Below are 23969 nucleotides of genomic sequence, written 5' to 3'. Positions count from 1 at the left end.
CCTCTGAGTCTGCCCATGTATCTATCTACACGTACTGTACTTCCCCCCCACCACCAGCTTTTTACTTGCTTTACTGTTTTTTGCCTTTGTGGAAATTCTTCTCTGTAAAGCCAAAGGGCCAGGGCCCCTTGCATTGACCTCTGGTCCAGTGGTTAGGATTTGGTGCTCTCCCTGCGTGACCTGACCTCAATCTCTGGGAACCCAAGCCCCACTTCAAGATGCTGCAGCCTGAGGCCACCCGAGATCATATCCACAGAGCCCTGGCCATTTCCTCTGCCTTCCTCAGATGTTCCTTCCTCAGACTTCCACAGGCCTTGCTGCTTTCAGGTTGTTCTCTGGTGTCCGCTCCCAGTAAGAGGCCTTCCCCTCGCCCCTTTCCCGTTATTCTCATTCGTCACTGCAGTCATCATTGCCTGATGGATTTATCCCCACCCCAAATATAAGCTCCATGAGAGCAGAACCTTCATTCCATTTTATCAACCAATATGAGGCAAACTTGCACCTTAGCACTAGTCATTGGAAATAAAAGTAAATAAAAACAAAACCATCTGTCTCATACCAGCTCAATTTTAATTTTAAAGTGACAAATGTACAGGTGGAATAAATTTTAAGCAACACCCTCCAGATCCCATTTACATGACAAGGAGCTGAATGCAATTTTGCCTTATCATCAACTACAGGAGTTTTCTGGCAATAATTCTTCAGGAAGTCACAGCACAGAAACAGAACACCCTGGAGTTGTGGTCCATTTGTAACCTGATTTTCATACAGGCTTAGCTGGAAGAGTAGATTTTCTTTCCTGACTAATGGTCAGTGGGACAGGCAGGCTCCTTCTGTACCTTTCTTGAGTAAATTATGCCCACCCACCACTGCTGTGTTCTGCTAGAGTGGGGTCCATCCGCTGAACCTACCTGCCATGGGTCTGATCTGCCCTTTGGCCCTCCTGGCGAGGTCCCTGGTCTGAGTCAGACTTGCAGGTACTATATGACCAAGTAAGGGTGGATCTGAAAAGTGGCCTCTGCTTTAACTCAGCAGCTGAGAAGGCAGCAGTTTTTCTTTGTGACTGTTATGCGAAGGAAAGGAGCAGTAATAGCTGAAGGTTGAGGAATCTAAATTTATATTGTAGTCTACCTGCCAGGAGTAAACAAGTAACTAATATCTTTCTGAACAAGTTATCATTTACAGTGGTAGCCCATACAGACTGCGGTCCAGAGTAGAACTTTTAAGTTTTCGCTGAAACTTTATCCCTTGAGCAGGAAGCCCTTTGTGATATGGCTGTGCAAGGAGATGAACCATCCATCCTTTGGAAGGGAGCTGAATCTGGGAGAATGAGGGAAAACACTGAGATGTCCCCTGCCTTTCCAGAGCCTCAAGTCATCCAGGATAACTGGGCAGGCAGGGAGACTGGCTGTGCCACGGGGCTGAGTCACCAGCATCTCCCACGGCTTCTGTTGCTGCACTAAGGCTGCTGGGGATGTGGATGGTTTCATTTTCTTTACAAGTAAGCACTTTGGTGGAACAGCACTGCAAACGCTGTCAACAGAAAACAAAAGGCAAGGTGCAGGGGTCGCAGGCAAAAGTATCATCAGTGTTTCATTTAAAACACTCGTTTGTCCTCACCACAAGGCCTGGAAGGCTCAGGAAGCTTCCAAAAGAGATGATCAGACCCACCCCACTCCAAACACTCAAGGGCGTAAGACAGTAGGAACCGAGTTGGCCCTGCAGCCCACTCAGTGTGAGCCAGGCACTGCAGCCAAATCCAGCCCACAGATGTGCTTTTATTCTTGAGGAGAACCATCTAGAATCTAGATTCGGAAATGTAACATTAGCAGCCCTGAGATCATGCCCTCCGTAACTTTGCCTTGGGAGGCAGGTGCGGAGGGGAAGAAACTGCAGAGCTGGACATGGGCCAGGTCACCCACTTCGCGCCTGGAGGTTTGCTCGGGGGCTGAGTGCTCCTGTCTGGGCTGTGCTTTATTGGTGGAACTGAATTATGGCAAAGCCACTAGAAGCACAAAGTGTCAGTGCGTTCACTGGCATCTCAAAAACATCCTGAAAATGTAAATAAACAGATTCCATATGCAGACTAGTGATTTACACTTAAAACATTTAAATATAAATTAAGCTATAACTTAAGTTACAACCAAAAGAAAAACAAAAGAAAAACCAAAAGACACTCAGCAGTTGAGAATGCTGAACACATACACAGGACTCCCCAAACACGAGGCCGTTAAAGCGATGCCATTTTTCATTGTGCCAACTTTACATTCATGATGTGCTAGTCCCGCCAGGCCACGCTGTACGGGGCCGCGTCATGCCGTCTGGCACTGCACTCCAGCCCGCGGCCCGTCATCGTCCTCTTCATAGGCTTCCCTGTGCTGGCGCCAGTTCTGCTCGTTGGGATTAAACTCCTTCAGCTCCACCTGATCCATGTCCTCTGTAATCCTGACTTTCTGTCGAGGTGGGAGCAGAGCTTCCAGCTGGGAAAGCTTGTCTTGGGGAAGCCAGTGTTTTTCAGGAAAAATAACCTGTAAAGAGTGAGGTGGGAAAAAGTTGTTTCTTCCCTTCCCAATTAAGGCATTTAATTTTATGTCCCATGGGAATAACACACACACACACACACACACACACACACACACACACACACACACACACACACACACACGTACTTACTAAAAACTCACACACACACACACACACACACACACACACACGTACTTACTAAAAACTGTATGATCAGAATCCCTTTCTCCAGAGGTGATTTGTAGATCGGCATTCCTTCATTACGTACACATTTCAGGTCCCCGTGCTTTATCACCTCACCTGTCACACACACACACACAAAAGGTTTACTTATGAAATATGAAGACGGACAACGGCCTGGAGCCTGGGGCAGGCCCGAGCACCGTCACAGCAGCAGGCTAAGGCAGGGGTCATGGAGCATCTGACTAGAAAGCTGGTCCCAGCCAAAATGGTCCCTGTCAGAGGAACTGGCTGGGCAAAGGGGATGAGAGGAGGGTGGGAGTGGAACACTCTCTGATCCATGTGCTGGGATCCTGCAGTGTATCCAAGGAGAAGGGGCTGGAGCCTCCATCATAAAGCAGGTTTAAAAACGTGAACTAGGAATCAACACTCAGTTTGGGAAAACAGGGCTATTATGTTAGCCTGCCTCTTCAGATATTACAAAATGACTTTCCCATGAGTGGGAGGAGATTCTCCTCCTCACAGACTCGAGCAGAGCTTGGAGCAAGAATCGGCCTCGAAGGAGCCCAGCAGGAGAGCTAGCCTCCTTGGCAGGGAGCTCAAAAGGCACAGAGGTCTCCTCACACACCCGTGGGATGGAGCTGGCCCGGCTTGCACTTGCTGGGTCTGACGTTTCTACACTTTTTCAGAAGGTATCATGGGAGTTCAGCACCCACAGAGCACTTGCTGCTGCTGCTAAGTCGCTTCAGTCATGTCTGACTCTGTGTAACCCCATAGACGGCAGCCCACCAGGCTCCCCTGTCCCTGGGATTCTCCAGGCAAGAGTACTAGAGTGGGATGCCATTTCCTTCTCCACCAGAGCACTTGGTTCATCCCAAATTTTAAAATATTTTTTCCTTCCAAATATGAAGAGAGATAAAAGGGTTTCTTTTTTTTTTTAAGTATGCCTTTCAGCTCAGTAATGAAAATGGGTAAAGAAATAAATACCCAGGAAAAATATGAACGGGGGGTGGGGGCAAACACTTATTTATTCAGCATCCCACTCTCCTGGATGAATGCTCTCCAGAGATCTATTGAAGTATCTCATGGGAATTTTTCAAAATAAAGCATGTGGAGGACTCTATTCTTGAGGGTCATTCAGCACAGGGCTGTGTGGCTCACACAGGGCCCTTAGAGCTGCTGATGGCAGCCTTAGCCAAACAGCCCCATGCTACTGGGCTTGTCATGGTTTTCATTTTGTTTTTAAATAGCTTTCTGTCTCTCTGTTCCTATCAGGTGTCACTTCTTATTGCTCTCAGCACAGCTCCTCAGGCTTCTGCTTTAACTCTCTGAGGGCAAGGAAACCCTGGGACCAAGTATGGACAACCACATGTAAGACAGGGAAAAGAGGATGACTTTTGACTCTTCTGGGAGGTACAGCTCCGCCTTCAGTCAGGGGGATCACAACCTGCTGAAGCTCTTAAGGCGCTTTTTTCTCTAATCTCCTCATTCTCAGCCATTTTCAAGACAGCCTAAGGGGCTCTAACGAGGAAGGCAGTACAATAGGAAAAGAAGGAAGAGGAAACGAAGGAAAGAGAAATAAGCCAAAACAACAGAAGAAGAGCTGAAGAGAAAAGGAGAGGACTCAAAAAAAAAAAAAAAGATAAATGGGCAAAACGAAAAAACAAGCGAAATCTCCAGCAGGAGGTTTCCCGGACACCCTGCCCTCCTTGTAACTAAGCAAAGAAATGGGTTTCTCAGGGTTCACCACTTTCTCCCTCTGCGGCTCGCCTCCTCTCTCCTGTCCTTGTGGCTGGGATTAGTTGGGAGACAGCAAGGAGCCCTGGGCTCCCATCCCATGGCACGGGCCCCAGCTCCAGGGAGCTCGGCCAAGGATGAGCTTTCCCAAAGAAGTCACACAGCATCCCAAAGATGCCACCCAGCTCCTATTTCCAGAAGGGCTGGAATAAGGGGTGAGGTAATGTTAGGGGACACTGGACATGATACCAGGGGTCTTGGGCACACACCCACTCACAACCTAGGGCTTTGTGCAAACTACAATCCTCAAACTTTCCTACACAAGTGAGGGGAGGAACTGGGTACCTTGGGAGGCTTACAAATGGAATCTAAAGGAAGATGCTGTATTTAAGTTTTTCATGGATATTTGTATTACAGTGCAGTGCTTTTCCTCAATCCTTAAGTAGATCTGTATGCAAACAGAACAAAAAACCAAATGCTAAGATTTTAACAACAGGCAAACCATGTATCGGTGGTCCTCGTGCTACTTTTATTTTCACAACTTTTTGTTAAATTTGAAATTGTTTCCAAATGTAAAAGACAAAAGAAAACCTCTGATTAAGACTGGGGTATATAATTCCATTTCATCTATACCCAGAAAAGGAAGAAACAGAAAAAGCCGAAGAGGAAAGTGGCAGAGAAAGAGAACAGGCCAGAAAAGGGAAGAGAGAAATGGATACAGAGGAAGAAAGGCCCGGAAGGTGGTCGGGGAGACCAGGTGGCTCACCCCACTGGACTGCAGGGTCTTGATTATTTCCACTGCTGCTGGATAGGCTCACTCGCTGGCTACCTCCAAGCCCAGCCCTGAACCCATCCCATCTAGCTTTAAATCTCAGATGCCCACATGAAAAGTCAGACTCCCCAGTAACCCTGTGCCCAGCGAGGGGACCAGAACAGCACTGCTCATGGCCAGTGATGGGGTCAAGAACATCTGGGTGGCTCAGCCACCACTGCACCCATGTGGACACTCTTTGACATGGACAACTGACCTGAAGTGCTGTTCACAGGCAGCTACAAGTCGAGCGTCCCAGCCTGGTCTCTCTCCCCTCTCCCCATGGCCCCTTCCAGGCAGGTGCTCTGAGGCCCTAGCTGCAGCGAGCACTAGCCCTCCTGGGAACTGGGAGCCTGGCATCTAGACACGTGCTGACAGGCTGAACTCTCAGGCCCGTGAGAATCCTTCTGGTTCAGAGGCAGCTCCCTCCAGCTCCGGTGCACGTGTGCAGATAAGCAGTTCTCTAGATGCCACCAAGGGTAAGCTGGCAGGCGATGCCCTTTTTTCAGGAATATTCTATTTTAAAACGTCTCATATGTAATCGCAACACAGAGGCTCGAGGAATGTGGATGAATCAGCACAGATCACCACGTGATAGGGAAAAAAACCACCTATTATCAGCTGTGTTTTATTACACAAAAGTTAATTTTTTTTAAATTTTAAGTCAGATTGGCAGGTTCCAGGTAAAATTTTAGATCCCCATAGATTCCAACTCTGAATTTTTTTTCAAGCAAACTATAAAAGAAATTGACAAAATTCTTGAGTCTCTACTGATGACTTTAAATTTACAAAAAATCAAGTCACACTAACTTGAATGTGAAACCAAGGTTAAGTTGCCAGGATCACCAGGCCAAACACACAGAACTACAACGAAACACACATTTGAAACATTACCTGATTTAGATGTAATAACAAGGACTCGATCATCCAGTGTTTTTATCGTCTTCTTGAAGCCACAAAGGGCTTCGGAAAGCTGAATTTTCATTTTCATGATCAAGTCATGGCCTCGTCTCTGAAAGACACTATGATCCTTCTGATCAAGCACAATTATGACATCACCAGGCTCCAGCTCGGGCTCCTGATCTCCTTCTCCATGAAATAGTATCTTTTGCCCATCCTTCATACCTATGAAACATCATCCCTTTCTGATTAGCCATTTCTTTTAAAAACCATACTTTCAACAAAGCTTTTGAAGAAGGCTCACAGAGCCCTTTGGGGGGTTCTTTACTCATCAAACCTCCCAACTTTGTGCAGGCCTGGGGCTGGGAGTGGTGGCTAGGAATACCACTGACAAAGAGGCCCACTCCACTCCACATATCCTGGGTCCTCAGCCAAACGTAAAGCAGGGAGAATGGGAAACGAGGCTGCCACCTCGAGCACCGTGCAACCGTGCACTGTCTGCCAGGCCCCGACACCACAGCTGACAGCGCGCTGTGAACACACGTCCGCTTGCTGATGCACAAGCAGTGCTCTAACAAGTCTCTGTGCACCCAGGCCCAGAGCCAAGTCCCTCAGCCTGGGTGTTGGTTTGGGTACTGAACTGTGTACTTTGGTCTCATCTCTCACCTTAAATATATTCTCTGGATTAGAAAGATACAAAATAATCAGGGGAATAGCTAAGAGGGGAAAAGCCCTTAAAATGATGTCCCTAGGCAAAATGAATAGCAGGGGGAAGGTGCTGGATTTGGGAGAATCTGCTGCAACAGAGGGGAAATGTGTGGAGGAAAGGGACTCACAGCTGTGAAGACGTACATGAGCTCTCACAGCCAATGCACGATAAAAGCCACTAGCAAGAGCACTCCAAATGACTCTAAAGGATGGCTTGAGAATTGCAAGCGAGGGCAATTAACCAAAATCAAGGTCAAGTGACTTCTGGAGCATTGGAAAACCTTAAAAAGAAATTGCTTTGGATCGGAAGAATTGATGGCCCACACTAAGGGTATCTAAACTCCAGCTGTGCTGTGGCTCCTCTCCCTGATACCTAACCTGCGTGCTCCATACTCAGCACCTGAGGGGCACTTCTGCCAGCCTGGGGTGCTCGTGCTGCGCTGCCTCACCTTTCTCCACGTGTACCTCGATAATCTTCTTCTCTCGGATGACCTTGGCACCGTTGCAGCTTTCGCAGCGGTCCTTGGGGTTGATGCGCTCGCCCTGGCCCTTGCACTCGATGCACACGGTCTGGATCTGCTGCACCATGCCCGGCCCAATCTGCTGGATGTGAATCTGCATCCCTCGCCCCTTGCACACCGGGCACTTCTCCACAGACCCCTTCTTCCCACCAACGCCTGCAGGGAGACAGGAACGAGGCTGTACTCTTCCCTTAAAAGAGGCTCTGCTGGACGCCACCACAGAAGGGTGATGAGCCATGAAACTGGACACTGTGGTTTGAATTCTATTCACAATCATAAAAAGCCATGTGGGAGAGTCTGGATGATTCTAGCCAAGCAGACAATATCCAGATATTAACATGTGATTGCAAATATTTGTGGTTTTGGCTGTGCCAAGGCAAATTCATCACTTTAACGTCACCAACTATTTTCTTCCACCCCAGGGTGGAAAAACACCCATGCCTACACGTGACCGTGGAGGCTGGAGAACACATCCCTGCCCATAGGAGCGGCTACCCAGCCCAGCCACTTCTCTGTGGGACAGCGTGTGACGAAGTCACTGGATCTGACTTTTCTTGAAAAATTAAGATTTAAAAAACCCATGCTAATTACATTTATGTTTAAGTCAAGGACAGTAAACTATGGCCAGCTCCATGATTTTGTAAATAAATCTTTATTAGAAGACAGGTGCATCATCTGTTTATTTATCTGTTTATTTCCTGTCTATGGCTGCTTCTGCACTAAGAGTTCGATAGTTACGACAGACACGGTATGGCTCACAGAGCCCAAAATATCTACCATCTGGCCCTTTACAGCAAAAGTGTGCTGACCCCTAGGGCTGGGTGAACTATCTTCATTTTTATATTTTTAAAATAATTGACAACACATTAAATAAATGTGCAAGCCAAAGAAAAGATGTACAGGGCCACATAAAATGGGTTTGGCCCTCAGGCCACCTGTTTGTAATTTCTGACCTTCATATCTGAAAAGATCAATTGTTTTTCTCTGAATTGTAAAACAATAAGAATTGTTTCCAGATCTGAGGAACCAGAGCTATGAGACTCATTCAGAAATGAATCCTTACCTTCACATTTCTCACAAATTACATTTTTCTGGAGAGCCAATTTCTTTGTGACTCCATTATATAAATCTTCAAGAGTTACAGACAACTGATGTACCACATTCTTGCCTTACGGAGGAGAAAGAAACCAATTAGCAATACTGTATCAGATGTACCACTGTATTAAACACCACCTATATGACCTTTAGTTGTATGAAATCTCCAGAGACTCAGACTGTGCCTGTTGTCATTCATTCATCCCCTTCCCTGGGGGAGGCAAAGCTTCAGTTACACCTGGCCCATCCTTCTGGCCCTCTGCCAATATGAGAACTAATATCTTTTCCAGCTATGAGTTAATTATTCAGTCATTTATAGATGTCAACAAAGACTTTCCATCTTTATTTTCTAAAAACAAATCTGAGAATGAGAGATCAATGAGGAAGCCCATTATGTTAACCAGTGAGACTGGTGAAGCAGGTTCCCAGGAAGAGAGACCTTTCCTTACAGATGACACACGAAGTCAGACTCTGGACCTTCTACTGAAACTCTTTCTTGAACATAATGCCCTTTACTTTTTAAGCCCTTCTGTGACTTGTGACTGACTGCAAACTCTTTCATCTGTGGAAATCTTGTCTGTTCACGCAGGACAGTGGCCTTTCATCTTCAGGGAGGGCATCTGTCTGCTCTGGTGCCATCCCAGCCTCTCAGGATCCACAGCATCAGGTCCCCTCTGCCGCCCACAGGGCTCTCGAGGTCTGAGAGATGGACTGAGATGAGTCCTCACATCAAGGACTGAGATGCTGTCCTTGGCTATTGGCTGTCAACCTTGAGAGATGACTAATTAAGGGTGTGAAGTTGTTCATCTCAAGACAGTGAGAGAGCTGGGCAAGAGGGTACCCAAAGGTTTTAATCACATCCACACTGTCAATTATATGAGCAGGCAATGCACCCAGACAACAGGGTAAAGATTTTTGCCTAATAAACACTTCATGATTTTTAGCACACTATATTCACAGAATTGACAGCCAAGGTTTTCAAAGCCCAAAGTCAATTATAATGTGAGAATTGGTATAGCCTTACTCATCCAGGGGCCTCTTGTTGACACCAAACAACCCTTCTTAAACCTCAATGCAGAGATTGTTTATTTTGATTTCATTCAGGATTGAAATAAGCTTGGCTATCTATCTGGTTTTGAGATCTAAAGCAGAGTACCAACTGTAAGCTGGACAGGGGAAGGAGGCTATAAGAGACCACTGGTAATAGTCAGAGGTGACAGCTAGAGCCTGTCATGAGGTAAGAGATAGAAAAATTAGGAAGAACAAACCCCAGAATTAAAAAACAGAGCCCTGGGACCATTCCACCAAGAGCTAAGTTCCTCATTCACCTCTGGGGATGAAGCTGCTAGTCCTAATGCATTCTGAAGAGATGGGCAAGGTAGTTTCTTTTACAAAGATGTTCAAACATCAAGGGGTGAATTTTGTTACCAGAGAATCTCCTGAGGAGGCTGAGGAAATGACGCTGCACCCTGAATGACAGAACACCAGCCAGAAACAGAGCCCGCCGGCCCCACCGGGTCAGGAGACTCAGGGAGGAGGCGCGCGCTCGGCAGAGTCATCAGCACTAACCACAGGAGCGGCCATCACGGCTCTTAGGACACTGGGAGTCTGACCCCAACAGAAGAGAAAAGGAGGGCAAGGTAATCTTGACCTTCCTCCTTCCTTCTCACCACCATTTGCTCCTTTGTGGGGGTGGGTCGGGGGGTGGAGCACACCACTTGGGGGACCTTAGTTCCCCAACTAGGAATTGAACCCAGGCCCCGAAAGTAAAAGGGCAGAATCCTTAGCACTGGACCACCAGGGAATTCACCATCTGCTCCTTTATATGTGGGGTTTGGAGAGCGTCAGGCAATTAACTACTAGCTGTACTAAGAGCCTCTGGATACTAGGCAAGTGATGAACTACTTAAAGTTAATGATTTCCCAAACACGGTAACTACACCCTTTTAAGGCAAGATCCCTCCTGATTCCAGTAACACATACAATTTGGAAACAAAAACTTGCTTAATGTCTTTATTTACCTCTTCTCTCTCGAGCCATCCGTCCTCCGCCACCAAAGAACATGTCAAAGATGTCCATGGGGGAAGAGAAGCTGGGGCTGCCTGAGCCTCCTTCCTTAATGGCCTGTTCGCCACCCTGGTCATAAATGTCCCTTTTCTTTGGATCTGAAAGCACTTCATATGCCTGGGATATGAGCTTAAACTTTAAAAGAAAAAAAAAAGATTAAAGAGAGAGAGAGAAGATTTGAGTTGTTTACGAAGCAAACTCACCATACAAATGCAATAACAAAGGGATTCTGCATCCAACCCCCCAAACTGGTGGGTCTATAAGGTTATTTGGAACCTGACTTTTCCATTCAATCCCCTTGTAGCGTGGGATACATAGGGCAAGCATTACTACAGGATGAGAGGCAGGACCACTGCCTCTCTGCAGAGGGTAAAGGATACAGAGCAGTAGGAAGGACTTTCTGCCTCCTTGGGCTGCACCAGACAGGAAGAAGTGGAGCAGAATTAAGATGCCATGAGACCAGGCCAGGGCTTAACCTACAACCAGAAAAGGCCCAGAGCTCCCAGCATACTGCTGGCTTTCCAGCTCAGGAGGGCTGCTTTCCTAGTTCACTAGCATGAAATTTGACTACAAACATTTTGTGAGCAACACTCCGCATTTGGGCTGCAGACAGCGTGCATAAAACTGTCCTGATCGCCCCTCAAAGTCCCTCCCCTCTTGCAGTCTCCCCCCTTGCAGTCTCCCCCATATCTCACTTATTGACAATGCCAAAACCTCATTTCCTCTCCCTCACATCTCATCTGTCAACAAATCCTTCTGATGCTACCTTCAAAAGTCTATTTCCAGTGCCCTAAGACAGACAAAACACCCAAGTCTGTCAAAACTATACCTTGTAATCCAATTGTAAGAAAAGAATCAGAGAACCCAAACTGAAGTAGCAAAACTCCAGGTGGCACTAGGGGTAAGGAACTTGCCTGCTAATGCAGGAGACTTAAGAGACCCGGTTTCAATCCCTGGGTTGGGAAGATCCCCTGGAGGAGGGCATGGCAATCCACTCCAGTATTCTTGCCTGGAGAATCCCATGGACAGAGGAGCCTGGCAGGCTACAATCCATGGGGTCGCTAAGAATCAGACATGACTGGAGTGACTTAGCATGCATGCACGCACACATTGCAAAACTAAAAGACAGGAAAACGAAATGTAACGTGTGACCCTGAATTGGATCCTGTGTTGAATCTTACACTGGAGAAAAAAATGGCTACAAAGGACATTGGAACAACCGGAAAAACAGGAATTTTTTCTCAATGTTAATTGGATAATTTCTCAATGTTAATTTGATAACGGTACTATGGTTATGTGGGGCTTCTTAGTTGGTGCTAGTAGTAAAGAATCCGTCTGCTGATGCAGGAGATGCCGGTTCGATCCCTGGGTTGGGAAAATCCCCTGGAGGAGTAAATGGCAACCCACTCCAGTATTCTTGCCTAGAAAATCCCATGGATAGAGGAGTCTGGCTATGGTTTACATAACTATGGTTATATAAAAGATACTGTTTTCCCAGGAGAAACATTTAGGGCTGACAGGTTATGATGTGTGCAACTTACTTTCCAAAGCTTTAGCAAATAGTAATAGAGATGGGGAAAGCAAATGTGGCAACATATTTATAATCAGTGAAAGTGGGTGAAAGAAACACACGTTTGTTGTACCATTCTTATCTTCTCTGTAGATACAGAGAAGTTTTTAATATAAATCACTACAAAATATCCAAAATCCATCCCTTCTCACCATCACTATGCCTGCCCAGGCACAGGCACCCTCTTGGCCTGGATAACAGCAGTGACTTCCCAGTGGATTCCCACCTTCCACCCTCACCCCGGCTTTCAGTCTTCTGCACACAGCAGCCAGAACTTGCCAGCTAATCATGTCAACCCTCTGCCTTGAGCCTTTCAAGGGGCCCATTTCACTTGGAGTAAAACCTAATTCTTATTCCCATCTGCAAGCTCAACTTGACACCACTGCCTCCAGCTCCCTGAAATTCTGCTTGGGCTTTACCGGCCTCCTCACTGTTCCCCAACACCTGAGCACTTACTGTTGGGGTTGTGTCCCCCACTGCAATGTCAGTTCCCTGAGGACAGGGAGTTAGGTCAGCTGTGTCCACTAGCATATCCCCAAACCTAAAACGCTGCCGAGCATGTAGAAGGCACTTGGGAAATACTTGTTACATGAATGGCTCGATTCTGGGAATTGAGAAATGAATAAATGAGACAGAGTCTTGGTTCTTCAGAGGTATGGTTTAGTCTGTGAGACAGATGTCTATATAAACATCCTATAATGCAGCTGGCTCCAGAAAGCATGCAGGAAAAAAAGTGCTCTGAATATACAAGTATGGAAATCACAGAGACACTAGGTTTTCTCCTGTACTGCAGATCCCGGATGGAAATCTAATAAGTAATAATAAATAATAGATGATAGCTAAAAAGTAATAGCTAACAACTGGGTAATTTAAAAAACTGTCTCAGAGACATCAGAGTCATACTCAAGGTAGTTAGGTCTTTTGATATATTGATTCTTGCACACCATTTCTGTAAAGAAAGAGGTAGCACTCACCACTACTCCCTTCCACAGCAGAAAAAGAAGGTTTAGGGATGAGGTGCGAGGCACGGAAGATCAGAAAGCAATCAGGCCAGGCTGCCCCGAGAGAGTTCCTGGGGTCTGCACTAGGTAAATATACTTCCTGAAGTATATTCACTAGCTAAATATACTAGGTAAGTATAGTCACTAGCTAAATATATTAGGTAAGTATAGTCACTAGCTAAATATACTAGGTAAGTATAGTCACTAGGTCAATACTCACTAGGTAAATACACTTCATGTCCACTAGAAACGCTCACCAAATATTATGGATACTTGAAAAGACACTTGGTCTTAACAGAACAGATGACTAATCTACAAAGGAAAAGGAATGCCCTTTTCCTTGTGGCATTCAACCAGAAGCCAGATCTCATGTGGGCATGGGGCTCCCACAACCCTGGGGGTCTCAGCACTCCAGTCTAATTCAGGGCCGTGCCTGACCCCGTTCTCACAGCAGGAGATTAGTACTCTGTCCAGCTCACCTTTCAGACAGTAATAATTTGTCATAGGACTGTTTTGGTTTTTTTTTCTTTGGTCTCTGTTGCAGCATGTGGGATTCACAGCCTTGTGGCATGTGGGTTCTTAGTCCCCTGACCAAGGATCCAACAACCTTCATGCCCTGCATTGGAAGGCAGATTCTTAACTACTGGGCCACCAGGGAAGTCCCTGCCATAGGACTTTTAATAAGATTATTATGCAGCTGGAAAAATGGCTTTAGAGACTATGCAGCAACTTGGGAAAGCATTGACGGTAAAATATTAACTGGTGAGGGAAAAAGACCTCTGTGCCCGGATGCCCTTATACAATCACGCTGGAAAAAGGCTGGAAGGAAGCACAGCGACAGCAGTTAGGCTCATGTGTACTTGGTGGGTTTTCCTCAATATCCTGACATTTCCTGTACAGTGCTGCCCTCTTAACATTTTTGAATTTGCATGTCTGTCATTCAAACTAAAAGTTATGATGAAATTGGCCAAAAGAGCAAACTCATCTCTAAAGCTGGCTGGGGTTAACAGCGACGACTCTAACCCCAGTCACGGCCCCCGAAAGGGACTCCCTGACCGACACACTGCCTGTGTCTCTTTCAGAAAACCAGCTGCAGAAAAGTAGAGACTCCACACAGGGCACCTGACATCAAACACAGGCACCCAGTGCTTAGCAACACAGGACAACAAGGCACAAAACAAAGACCAACACCCAGCAGCCTCCTCAGTGGCCCGGGGCAAGGAGGAAGGGACTGGCTTAGTCTATTTTGGAAGAGATGTTAATACAGTGACTAACTTAGCAGGAAAAAAACAAAAAAGGTTCTGCCTATGGCAGATAAAGTAGACAAGAACTATTTAGACTTGCACACAAAAGCAAAGGCCTACACGCTGTGCCCAGTACACAGAAGGCCCAGAAAGGAGATGTCTGGTGAACGAACGCATGAGTCCTCTCTAGGCAACCCATAGTAGAGTTTCTATAAACTGTGTCCCCAGTCTCCTCAACCCCTTTCGTTGCTGGGGAATATGGGCAGCATAATAAAGAAGGTTGAGGACAAGTGGTTCACACTATGGTCAGAGGCAGTCCCCTGGAAGAAGTTTTAGCTGAGAACTAAATTAAAGGGCTTTATCCCCTTCATGGATGGTGGGGACAGAGAAGTACTGTATTCCTGAAACATCACAGAACCCCTCCCCCACCCCCCTAAGCTGAAAGGGACCTGTCAGACCCTTCAAGAGCCTCATTTACATGACACTAATTCAATACCTGGTTGTAAATATTAGTTTAAAACAAATCAACCACCTCTGCTCAGACAGGTATACATATATGCAAGGCAACACCTACAGAAATGTATTACCGGTCAAGTCTAATTTTAAAAAAAGCTTCAGAACACCAGCAGCCGACTGACTCCAACTGCAGGCGTACAGCCATGACTTACGCTTGGACAGCGCTCTGAGATCTGACCTGAACCGGGGTCAGAGACTGTCCCACACGCTGCCCCTGAAACGTGAAATTAGAAGCCTGGCTGTGCTCTCCTTAAAGGATGTTCTCACAAACAGCCTACAATGAATATAGGGAACAAATCCATGAATCACCAACACTACATAAAAAGCCAGTGACTTTCAAAGCTACAGTAAGCCACCTAAATATAGATGAGAAAGAACACAAGTAACAGACAAATGGTCTTACAGGAAAGCATTTTAAACTTGTGACAGCCACACTCGGCACATGTGGCTAAATATAAACATTCTATCACTGTTGCCACCCAGCCAACCTTCTTAGGCAGCTTTCTCCAGCTTGCAAACGCTCCCACAGACAGGTATTTTGATACTAGCGCTGTTTCGGGCAAGTCTAAGTGCTAGACGAGTGAACTACGGCCTCAGAAGTGGCCCAAGTGTCATCGCTATCACCTACTACAAAACCCCACCTCCCAACAACCATCCAGGACATCCCAGGTTTTATAAGACAACAGCAAGAAGTCAGAGGAGGAGTGAGAAGGCCAATAAGCTTTCCCAAGGATAAATGCCTCATGCTTCTAATCACCTACTCTGGTGGGTAATGAGCCTCCTTGGGCATAAAAAGCAGGTTGATTCTTCTATGAACAGGATGAAAAAGTTTCATTTAGGCCTTTCATTTATGTGTGCAGAGCATTTTTCAGCCTATTATTGGTCCTTAGGGTCAACTGCGGGTCATCAGTCACAGAAAACCTGGAATGTTCATATAAAATGATGTGTCAGGTTAAAGATCTCCGTGTCCCTGTTTAATAAAGAAAAGGTGATTATTCAGTGTCTGACAACCTTGATCAAGCAGGAGACAGGCACACAGGACAAACTCAGTCAGCCATTCTCCAGAGGGACACCGGGATGTCCAAGGTCCTAGTTCAGATTAAAGAAATTCATCTCCAAGGCTTGTGCATCAACAGGGAAAACCAGAACAAGACTAATTCAAATCCAGTCGTTCCCAGCAGGAACACAACTTCTGATCGCATGTGCCTCAGTTTCCCTGCGTGCTGGCAGCCTTTCCTAGAGTAATGTCCGCAAACCCTAGGAGAACGGGCCCCTCACGTTTCCGTCCCGGCCCTCCCCGGCATTCGGAGGCGCCCCCTAAACACTTGTGGAGCGAACAGAGGAATTAATGGGCCGAGCGGGGAGTCGCCAGGGGTCACCAGTCCCGATACTCCGCCCTGCGAGCCTGGGGCTCGGCGAAGTGCCCTCCATCTGACCGCGCCGCGCCCCCTTCGGCCTCGGGCCACCCCAGGCCCCAGCCCGGCCCCGCGGCGGGATGCGCGCGGCACCTGGCGACCGCCTCATCAACAAGCGTGGCTCGGGTTCCCCGCCGCCTTCAATAATTCACAGCCCCCGAGCTGCGGGCTGAATAATTGACGGCGGGCCCCACGCGAGCCCGGCCCGCGCCGCCCCGAGCCCGGCCAGCACCTTCTCGCCCTCATCCGGGTTCTTGTCTGGGTGGTACTTGAGCGCCAGCTTCCGATAGGCCTTCTTGATCTCCTCCGGGGAGGCGCTGGGCTTCACCCCCAGGATGTCATAGTACTGGGTCTCCTTCACCATCTTGTCTCTGCGGGGTGGGGCGGGCAGGACGGTCAGCGAGCCCCGGACGCCCCCGCCGGGCCCCTGGCCCGCGCCCCCGCCGCCCGCCCGCGCGTCACGGTCACGGCCGCAGCCGCCGCCGCCGCCCCCGCCCTCCCGTCCGCCCGCGCCGGGCCGACCTCCGCGCCCGGCACCGCCGCACTCGAGCCGCCGGCTCCTCCGCGGCGGGTTTTATTCGGCGCCGGCGGAAGGTTCCGCAAGGAGACAGTGACGCCACAAAGGCCCAGAACCTTCGCGGAGGTTCCGGCGGCGCCTGGACCTGGTGGGCTGGGGCGCGGCTGCAGGTTCTCGGCCTGGACTCCCGACGCCCCGGCCCGGCGCGACACCCCTCCGGCTCACCCGGTATCCTCGGTCGTCTGCTCCTCCGGCTGCCCGTCTGACTCTCCGGAGCTCCAGTGCTGACTGCCGCCCCGGGCCATGTTCGGGTGTTTGGAAGACGGCTTCGGCGTGGAGGGCGCCTTCCGACGGCCGTCCCGCCGACCCGAGGCCGTCCCCTTTCCCTTCCGCGGGTCCGTGGATCTGGCCGGCTCGAGGATCGGGTGGCCTGAAGGGCAGCGTTCGCGGGAACCCTGCCCCAGGGGGTTGGACTGGGAGGGCTGCGCCCCGCGTTCCCCACCCGGCCTCTCCCTGGGGGTGTGGCCGTCCTCTGTTTGGTCATGGCTGGGATGCGCCCTGAGGCCTGCCTCGTATTGTTGCATTTTTGAGGGGTTTTGAGTGGGTGGGGGCTCTCTACGGTGCTGGGGCAGCATTTCCCAAGGCCCTGCAGATGCTGGCACCCCCCGGGGCATCTTCAAGGCTGAAGTGAGCCCAGGCCCTTCCAGATGCGTACAGTGATGCTTTGCTGGCCCCAGCTGTGGATGGTGGTCTCTCAACTACCCACGACTGGGAACCCCTGAAGTCTCCCAAGAGTAAGCAGTGACGTCCCCCAGATGACGCCCGTTAGGTAGGAGCAGTGACGTCCCCCATGTCTCCCAAAGGTGGACAGAGACCCCTCCCCTCGGAACCATCGAGGTTGATCCAGACTGGTGGGCGCAATGGGCATGGGGAGTCGGGTAGGAGAGTGGTTCTGGAGACTGCAGCAGGACCCTCCCTGCGGTAACAAGACCCTGACTTCTTTCCTCTGTGCCCAGCTCCCAGTGGGTGCCTGGGAGCCAGGATGGCTACTCGCTGTAGTGACTTGGGCGTGGCAGGCAGCACTATCAGAGAATTGCAGGCCTTGGCTTCTGCGGGTGGAACTCTATCAGGGAGGGGAGGCCGCTGCTCACCTGCCTGAGATCCCTTGGCCTCGTTTTGGGTCCTGTGGCTGAGGCCAGCACCATACCCTCCTCCAGGTAGTCAGTGGGGGTGAGAAACGACTTTTAACTTCCAAGAGAAATTAAGCTGCTCATTTCTGTTCTTGGAAACATTGCTTTTTCCCTCTCAATTAGACCACTGGAGAGCAGAGAACTCAGAGCTGGAAGTCAACAAGCTTGATTGTATATCTGGATGTTAACTAGATAAGCTTAGCCTCTCTGAACTTGTTTCTTCGTCAGCAGGACATGGTCGTTGCCACTTGCTGCCACCCCCACGGGGCTCTTGCAGGGATCAAATGGGATGATGACTGTGAAGGCTTCTAAGACAGTGGATCTCAAACCTGGCTGTTCATGGGGATCACTTGGGCGCATCTAAAAATCCCTGTGTCCAGGCTGCACCCCAGACTAATCGCATCCAAACTTCTCTTGGTGGAACCCAAGTGTCAGTCCTTTTCAAGTTCTCCAGGTGATTCCAGTGTGCAGCCAGAGCCGAGAACCACTGCCCTGCACCACACATTCACCCGGATTCAGTAGTCTGAACCAGTGGCAGTGGCAGGAAGGGCCTCTGTGAGTGGTCAGAGCCTAGATGCATAGAATGGGACTGTGAACTCTGGGACCAGTGAGACCTAGGTTCCAGTTGCTACATCAGGCTGCCTGCCCTTAGGCAGGTGATTTAACTGAGCCTTAGATTCCTCAGCCTTTTAATTGGGATAATATTAACAGTATCTGCCTCACCTCCTGAAGCACCTGGCACATAGTCTCATCACACCATGATGCATTTTGTTCTTTTTGCTTTTTTCTAAGCTGAAAAGTGTTAGTCATTCAGTCATGTCCGACTCTTTGTGACCCCATGGACTGTAACCCACTAGGCTTCACTGTCTATGGAATTCTCCAAGCAGGAATACTGGAGTGGGTTGCCATTTCCTTCTCCAGGGGATCTTCCTGATCCAGGGGTTGAACCTGAATCTCCCACATTGAAGGCAGACGCTTTACCGACTGAGCCACCAGGGAAGACCTATCTAAGCTGAAGAAGCTGACAAAGATTCTTTCCTTTGTGAAACTCTAGCCAGGCTCCTCAGAGCCCTTTTCTCAACTTTGGCCTCAACCTTGACCTGTAAAGACTTGAACAAGTACTAACATAGTTTCTAACTGCTCAAAACTGCCTCCCTAAGATGACACCAACACTGCCCCAGACTGCTTGCCTGAGAAAACTCAAGGCTGCCAAAGATTTTTATTGTCTGTTCCAGCCAGCCCCTGAGGACAGGGCCTCTGTCTTCCGATCTCCGTGGGACAATTGAATTCTAACTTCAGTAATATCAGCTAGCAGACGCTATTGGCCTAGTTGAATTTACACTTGACCTTTGGTAATTTTTCACTTCTCTGACTCTGCTGAGCACTACCCCCCTCCCCCCCCCCCCCCGCCTTGCCTCCCTCCCTTCTCCTTCATTTTCACTTTAAAATACCCAGCTATTTCTGTGCAGATTAAAGCAGAGTTCAGTTCATGCTGATCTCTTTTCCTTATTGCAATAGTTACTATTGATTAAAGTCTCTCTTTACCACTTCAGCTAGCATCCAGGTTTGTTTACCTTTGACCATGCCTTTGAAGTTCTAGGACATTTGTTTCCTTGAATTATGCATGGGAGGATTTGAGGCTGTGCATAGACATTTCTTACTCTATTGGTTCTGTTTGTTTTCAGGGTTCACTTTTTCTTCATTGCAACCTTTATTGAAAATGACATTGGTTTTTGAGTCACAGAAAGCAATGTGAAGTTTCCTTTTAATTTGTTTTTTTATTTAGGTTAAACATGTAGATAAATATGTAAGGTAAGTAATATTGATGGCATCACTGACTCGATGGACGTGAGTCTGGGTGAACTCCGGGAGTTGGTGATGGACAGGGGGGCCTGGCGTGCTGCGATTCATGGGGTCTCGAAGAGCCGGACACGACTAAGTGAACTGAACTGAACTGAAGTATGTGATAGTGCAGGTGGCAGAAGAAGAAAGCAAGAATTGTGGTACTTGGAAACGAGGGAAATGCCGATCCAATTCCACCCCCGTCACTTTGCAGCTGAGGAGACTTCTAGATGAAGAGGCAAAACTAAAAGGCATAGATTGGGCATTTTCCCTGACTTCCAGTATCAGAGTCCCCTTGTGACCCAGGGTGGAAGGAGAGTCAAAGCAGGCAGAGAAGTAGCTCTCACCAAAGCTGCCTGGAACAGGTTCTCCATGGAGTCAGCTGAAGTGGGAAAGTCACCCATGAATGGGGAAGGGGTCTGGAAGGACTTCTGGGGGAGGGTCTGAGCCTTAGACCAGGGACTGAGAGCTGCCCGGCACAGAGGTGGGAGGGAGGGGTTCGTGCTGAAGGGACAGTAGAATAAAGGCAGAGAGCACAGTGCTGGCCCGGATGAAGGCTTCTGATTTGGGAGAGAAGTGGAGACGGGTGCCGTCGAGCCCTGAGTGCCTCGGGGAGCAGTTTGTGAGTTTGTTCCTCTTCTGATAGCTCCTGGGAGCCACTGACGGTTTCAGAGCAGGAGCAGCCTTCTGGGAGGAATAAGCAGTAGCTGTCACCAGGGGCTGGGAGAGGTCTGAGTTGGACATGCAGATTGAGAGTCCCCTTTACGGAGTTGACAAAGGCTGGCCTAGAGAGAGAATGTGTAGAGGGAGGAAGATAGTGTCAAGGGGAAGCCGTGAGGAATACCTGCTTTTAGGAAGTGGGAGGAGGAAGAACAGCCATCAGCGAGCAAAAGGAGCAACCTGAGTGTGAAACAGAGCTGAAGCCATGAGAGCAGGGTGATGAAAGGAGCAGAGGGCCACTGCCCAGGTGGCACCCAGGCCAGGAACCATGAAGCTGGTGCTTGGCGTGGGGAAAGGGGCAGGGGGTCACAGGGTTTCTCCAGTGGGAGGATGTTAATTTGTTGGCCCCTAAACAGTGTCAGAGTTTATTTTGGGGGGCTCCAAAATAACTGCAGATGGTGATTGCAGCCATGAAATTAAAAGACGCTTACTCCTTGGAAGGAAAGTTATGACCAACCTAGATAGTATATTGAAAAGCAGAGATATTACTTTGCCAACAAAGGTTCGTCTAGTCAAGGCTATGGTTTTTCCAGTGGTCATGTATGGATGGGAGAGTTGGACTGTGAAGAAAGCTGAGTGCCGAAGAATTGATGCTTTTGAACTGTGGTGTTGTAGAAGACTCTTGAGAGTCCCTTGGACTGCAAGGAGATCCAACCAGTCCGTCCTAAAGGAGATCAGTCCTGGGTGTTCATTGGAAGGACTGATGCTGAAGCTGAAACTCCAGTACTTTGGCCACCTCATGCGAAGAATTGACTCATTGGAAAAGACCCTGATGCTGGGAGGGATTGGGGGCAGGAGGAGAAGGTGACAACAGAGGATGAGATGGCTGGATGGCCTCACCGACTCAATGGACATGAGTTTGAGTGAACTCCAGGAGTTGGTGATGGACAGGGAGGCCTGGTGTGCTGTGGTTCATGGGGTCGCAAAGAATCAGACCCGACTGAGCGACTGAACTGAACTGAAACTAGCAGTTGTCACTCCAGGCCATTGTTTGACTATCCCTAGGGACTTTGCTTGGAGAGGCTCGGCCTCTCACTGGGTGTGTGCCTTTGGGCAAATTACCTCCCTCTGAATCTCAATTCCCTCCTCTGTAAAATGAGGGTAAGAACACCAACTTCATGGGTTTATTGTAAAGAGTCATAGGGACAAGTATATATGAAGTACTTAATGTGTTCCTGGCAGAGAGCCAGTGCTCTCAAGATGGAATTTTTTGGTTGCACCAAAACAGATGGTTGATGTGCACGCGCTGTGTGTCTGGCTCTGTGCTGCGCACCAGCAGTGCAGCGCTGGACGCAGGCTGGGTCTGCCCTGGAGGAGCTCACAGACTGGCCAGGCCTGAGCACCTGAACCCAAGCACTCTGGGTGACCCTCAGCATGGGCCCGTTTTGCCAGCACTCCTAGAGAGTTTTTCTAAGAACTCATATTGAGATAGGTATCTGCTACCATCGTGCTTTAACAAACAAAACCCAAGCTCCTGTGACGTTTGTGTTTGAGGGCATGGTCTCCGAGAGCCCACTTCCTCTGGAACTCAGCCTGCACACAGAGCAACTGCGAGGTCAGGGCCGCCTCCCATCGTGGGGGAGAAAGAACTAAGAAAGTGAGGGAGTGGTCAGCCTGCCCTGTATTTATACTTTCCAGTGTTCCCACCAGGGCGCCCCATCGCGTGTGGTCGCAGAGCCCGGAGAGGAGATGTATCCATGCTTTCATGTGTCAGGACAGTACATTCTGCCTCCCAGCACTGGGGAGGATGAGAAAATCCAAGGAGAGACTCAGAGCCCACACGGGCCGGTGGGGAGGTAAACCTCCGCGTCCGAGTTGTGATGAGAGCCATGAAGGAGGAGTATTCTCTTACTGAGTGATCATGGAGGTCGCACACGCGCACGTGTGTGTGTGTGTGTGTGTGTGTGTGTGTGTGTGTGGTGTCATGTTCATGTTGAGACCTAGAGGTTGAGAAGGAGACTGCCCTGCAGTGCCAGTGGTAAAGAGTTCCAGGCATAGACAACGGCCCAGGTGAAGGCTTCAAAGTGTGTACGAATTTGACCGTTTGAAATAATCAGTGTTTCTGGAACAGAGATGGAGTGGGGTGTGGACCAGTGGGCAGAGTTGGATTTTCAGAGTTAAAGCCCCCACAGGGCTTTAAGTGGTGTACTTTAAGAAACTGTTGTATATTTATTCCATCATATTTATTGTTTTCCTTCAACAAAATTGCTATATTGTTATAAACAGCCTCACTGCATACTTGGTGTTCTATTTTCAGGTATGCCAGATGACAAAACATCTCAAGTCATTGTGGCTCCAAGTTTTAATTTGGAGACACTTTGCTCTTCTGAGCAAAGCAGCACTTAGATTCAGAAGTGAATCACAAATTTTATGCATCATACTCGAACATTGCAGTGGGGTCACAAGAGTTCCTGTAGAAATTACAAATATTTTAATTTCATCATACAGTTATCAGTTTTTTAAAGCAGCTTTATTGAGGTGTAATTGACATACAATGACTGGCGCGTAGTAAAGTGTACCATTTATAAGGTTTGATATATGTATATATCGATGAAACTATCAACCTTAAGGTCTTGAACATTCATCATGGTCCACCGTCATGAGGGCATACACTTAAAAGATGACGTGCCCCACCTTGCACTAGTCAGCTGCTGAGCTGGGCCCAGAAGCCTATTCTGCTGTGTCCTAATTTTGTTCTTTTCAGAAAATAAACCCATTAGCACCGTTGGGTGTGATTCTCGCTCTGCCATTCTCTAGCTGTGTGACCTTGGGCAAGTTACTTAACTTGACTGCCTCAGTTTCTCATCTGTGAAAGATGGTCTGTGAGGCATATATAAAATTATATATATGATGATACATGCACATATATAAATTATCCAAATGAAAAGCCCTTAAGACAGTACTTGGCACAGAATGCAATAAATATTGGCCCTTGCTGTTTGATGCAGAGAGCTGTGTAAATGCATTTGCCTAGAAGTATCACGTTGGGGAATACAGAAAGCCTAGTAGGATGGAAAGCTGAAATCTCTCTCCCTTCTCCATGGGAATTGAACTGAGACACTCACCAAATGATGATGCTGTTGTCGGACACCCTGGGTGTCTAGTTAATGCCACTCTTAATAGTTTCTTCAGATCTGTGCATGTCCTGGGCTGGTCCCATCTCATGTTAAGTATGGTTCCTAGCAAATTACAGACTCTCCCAGACCAGGAGGGAGGAGCTGGCGTCTCCCTTAGACACTCAGGCTGTCATCAATTCCTCTCTCTCTCTCTCCTTCCCCATTACCAGAAGTTGTGGCTACTGCTCAGAGAAGTCTCCCAGCTCTGTCCTCTGGCTTAAGGCAAGCCCTGTCCTCCTTGCCTTGCCCTCTCTAAGCATTCTCCTTCCTTGCCAGCAACTTAAAAATGATGAAATT

General features: G+C 48.4%; 1 protein-coding gene across 3 annotated transcripts; it reads right to left on the bottom strand.

Annotated features, from left to right (window-relative positions):
• Positions 1-551: 551 nt before the first annotated feature.
• On the bottom strand, positions 552-17261 carry DNAJA4 (DnaJ heat shock protein family (Hsp40) member A4). 3 transcript variants are annotated; one of them, XM_070775318.1, is made up of 8 exons: positions 17030-17261; positions 16520-16658; positions 10496-10676; positions 8444-8548; positions 7309-7536; positions 6146-6376; positions 2723-2823; positions 552-2528 (listed from the first exon to the last, which is right to left on the bottom strand). In XM_070775318.1, the coding sequence occupies exons 1-8, from the start codon at positions 17107-17109 to the stop codon at positions 2313-2315; spliced, it is 1281 nt and encodes a 426-aa protein (XP_070631419.1). In that variant the 5' UTR covers positions 17110-17261; the 3' UTR covers positions 552-2312. The 3 variants fall into 3 exon arrangements, with proteins under 3 accessions (XP_070631419.1, XP_070631420.1, XP_070631421.1); XM_070775319.1 differs by lacking the exon at positions 17030-17261 and adding an exon at positions 16810-16942; XM_070775320.1 differs by lacking the exons at positions 16520-16658; positions 17030-17261 and adding an exon at positions 15634-15761.
• Positions 17262-23969: the final 6708 nt, after the last annotated feature.

The sequence above is a fragment of the Bos indicus genome, chromosome 21 (assembly GCF_029378745.1).
Source record: "Bos indicus isolate NIAB-ARS_2022 breed Sahiwal x Tharparkar chromosome 21, NIAB-ARS_B.indTharparkar_mat_pri_1.0, whole genome shotgun sequence".
NCBI classification, from domain to species: Eukaryota; Metazoa; Chordata; class Mammalia; order Artiodactyla; family Bovidae; genus Bos; species Bos indicus.
This window is presented reverse-complemented; position numbering and strand designations above follow the sequence as displayed.

What these genes read in the sequence shown, in the direction of transcription:
- DNAJA4 (XM_070775318.1), bottom strand. Translation starts at nt 17,109, where the DNA reads ATGGCCCGGGGCGGCAGTCAGCACTGGAGCTCCGGAGAGTCAGACGGG. An exon ending in GATGGCTCGAGAGAGAAGAG is followed by an intron (nt 8,549 to 10,495) that starts GTAAATAAAGAC and finishes CTCCTCCGTAAG; the next exon opens with GCAAGAATGTGGTACATCAG. An exon ending in TTCTGATCATACAGTTTTTA is followed by an intron (nt 2,529 to 2,722) that starts GTAAGTACGTGT and finishes CACTCTTTACAG; the next exon opens with GTTATTTTTCCTGAAAAACA.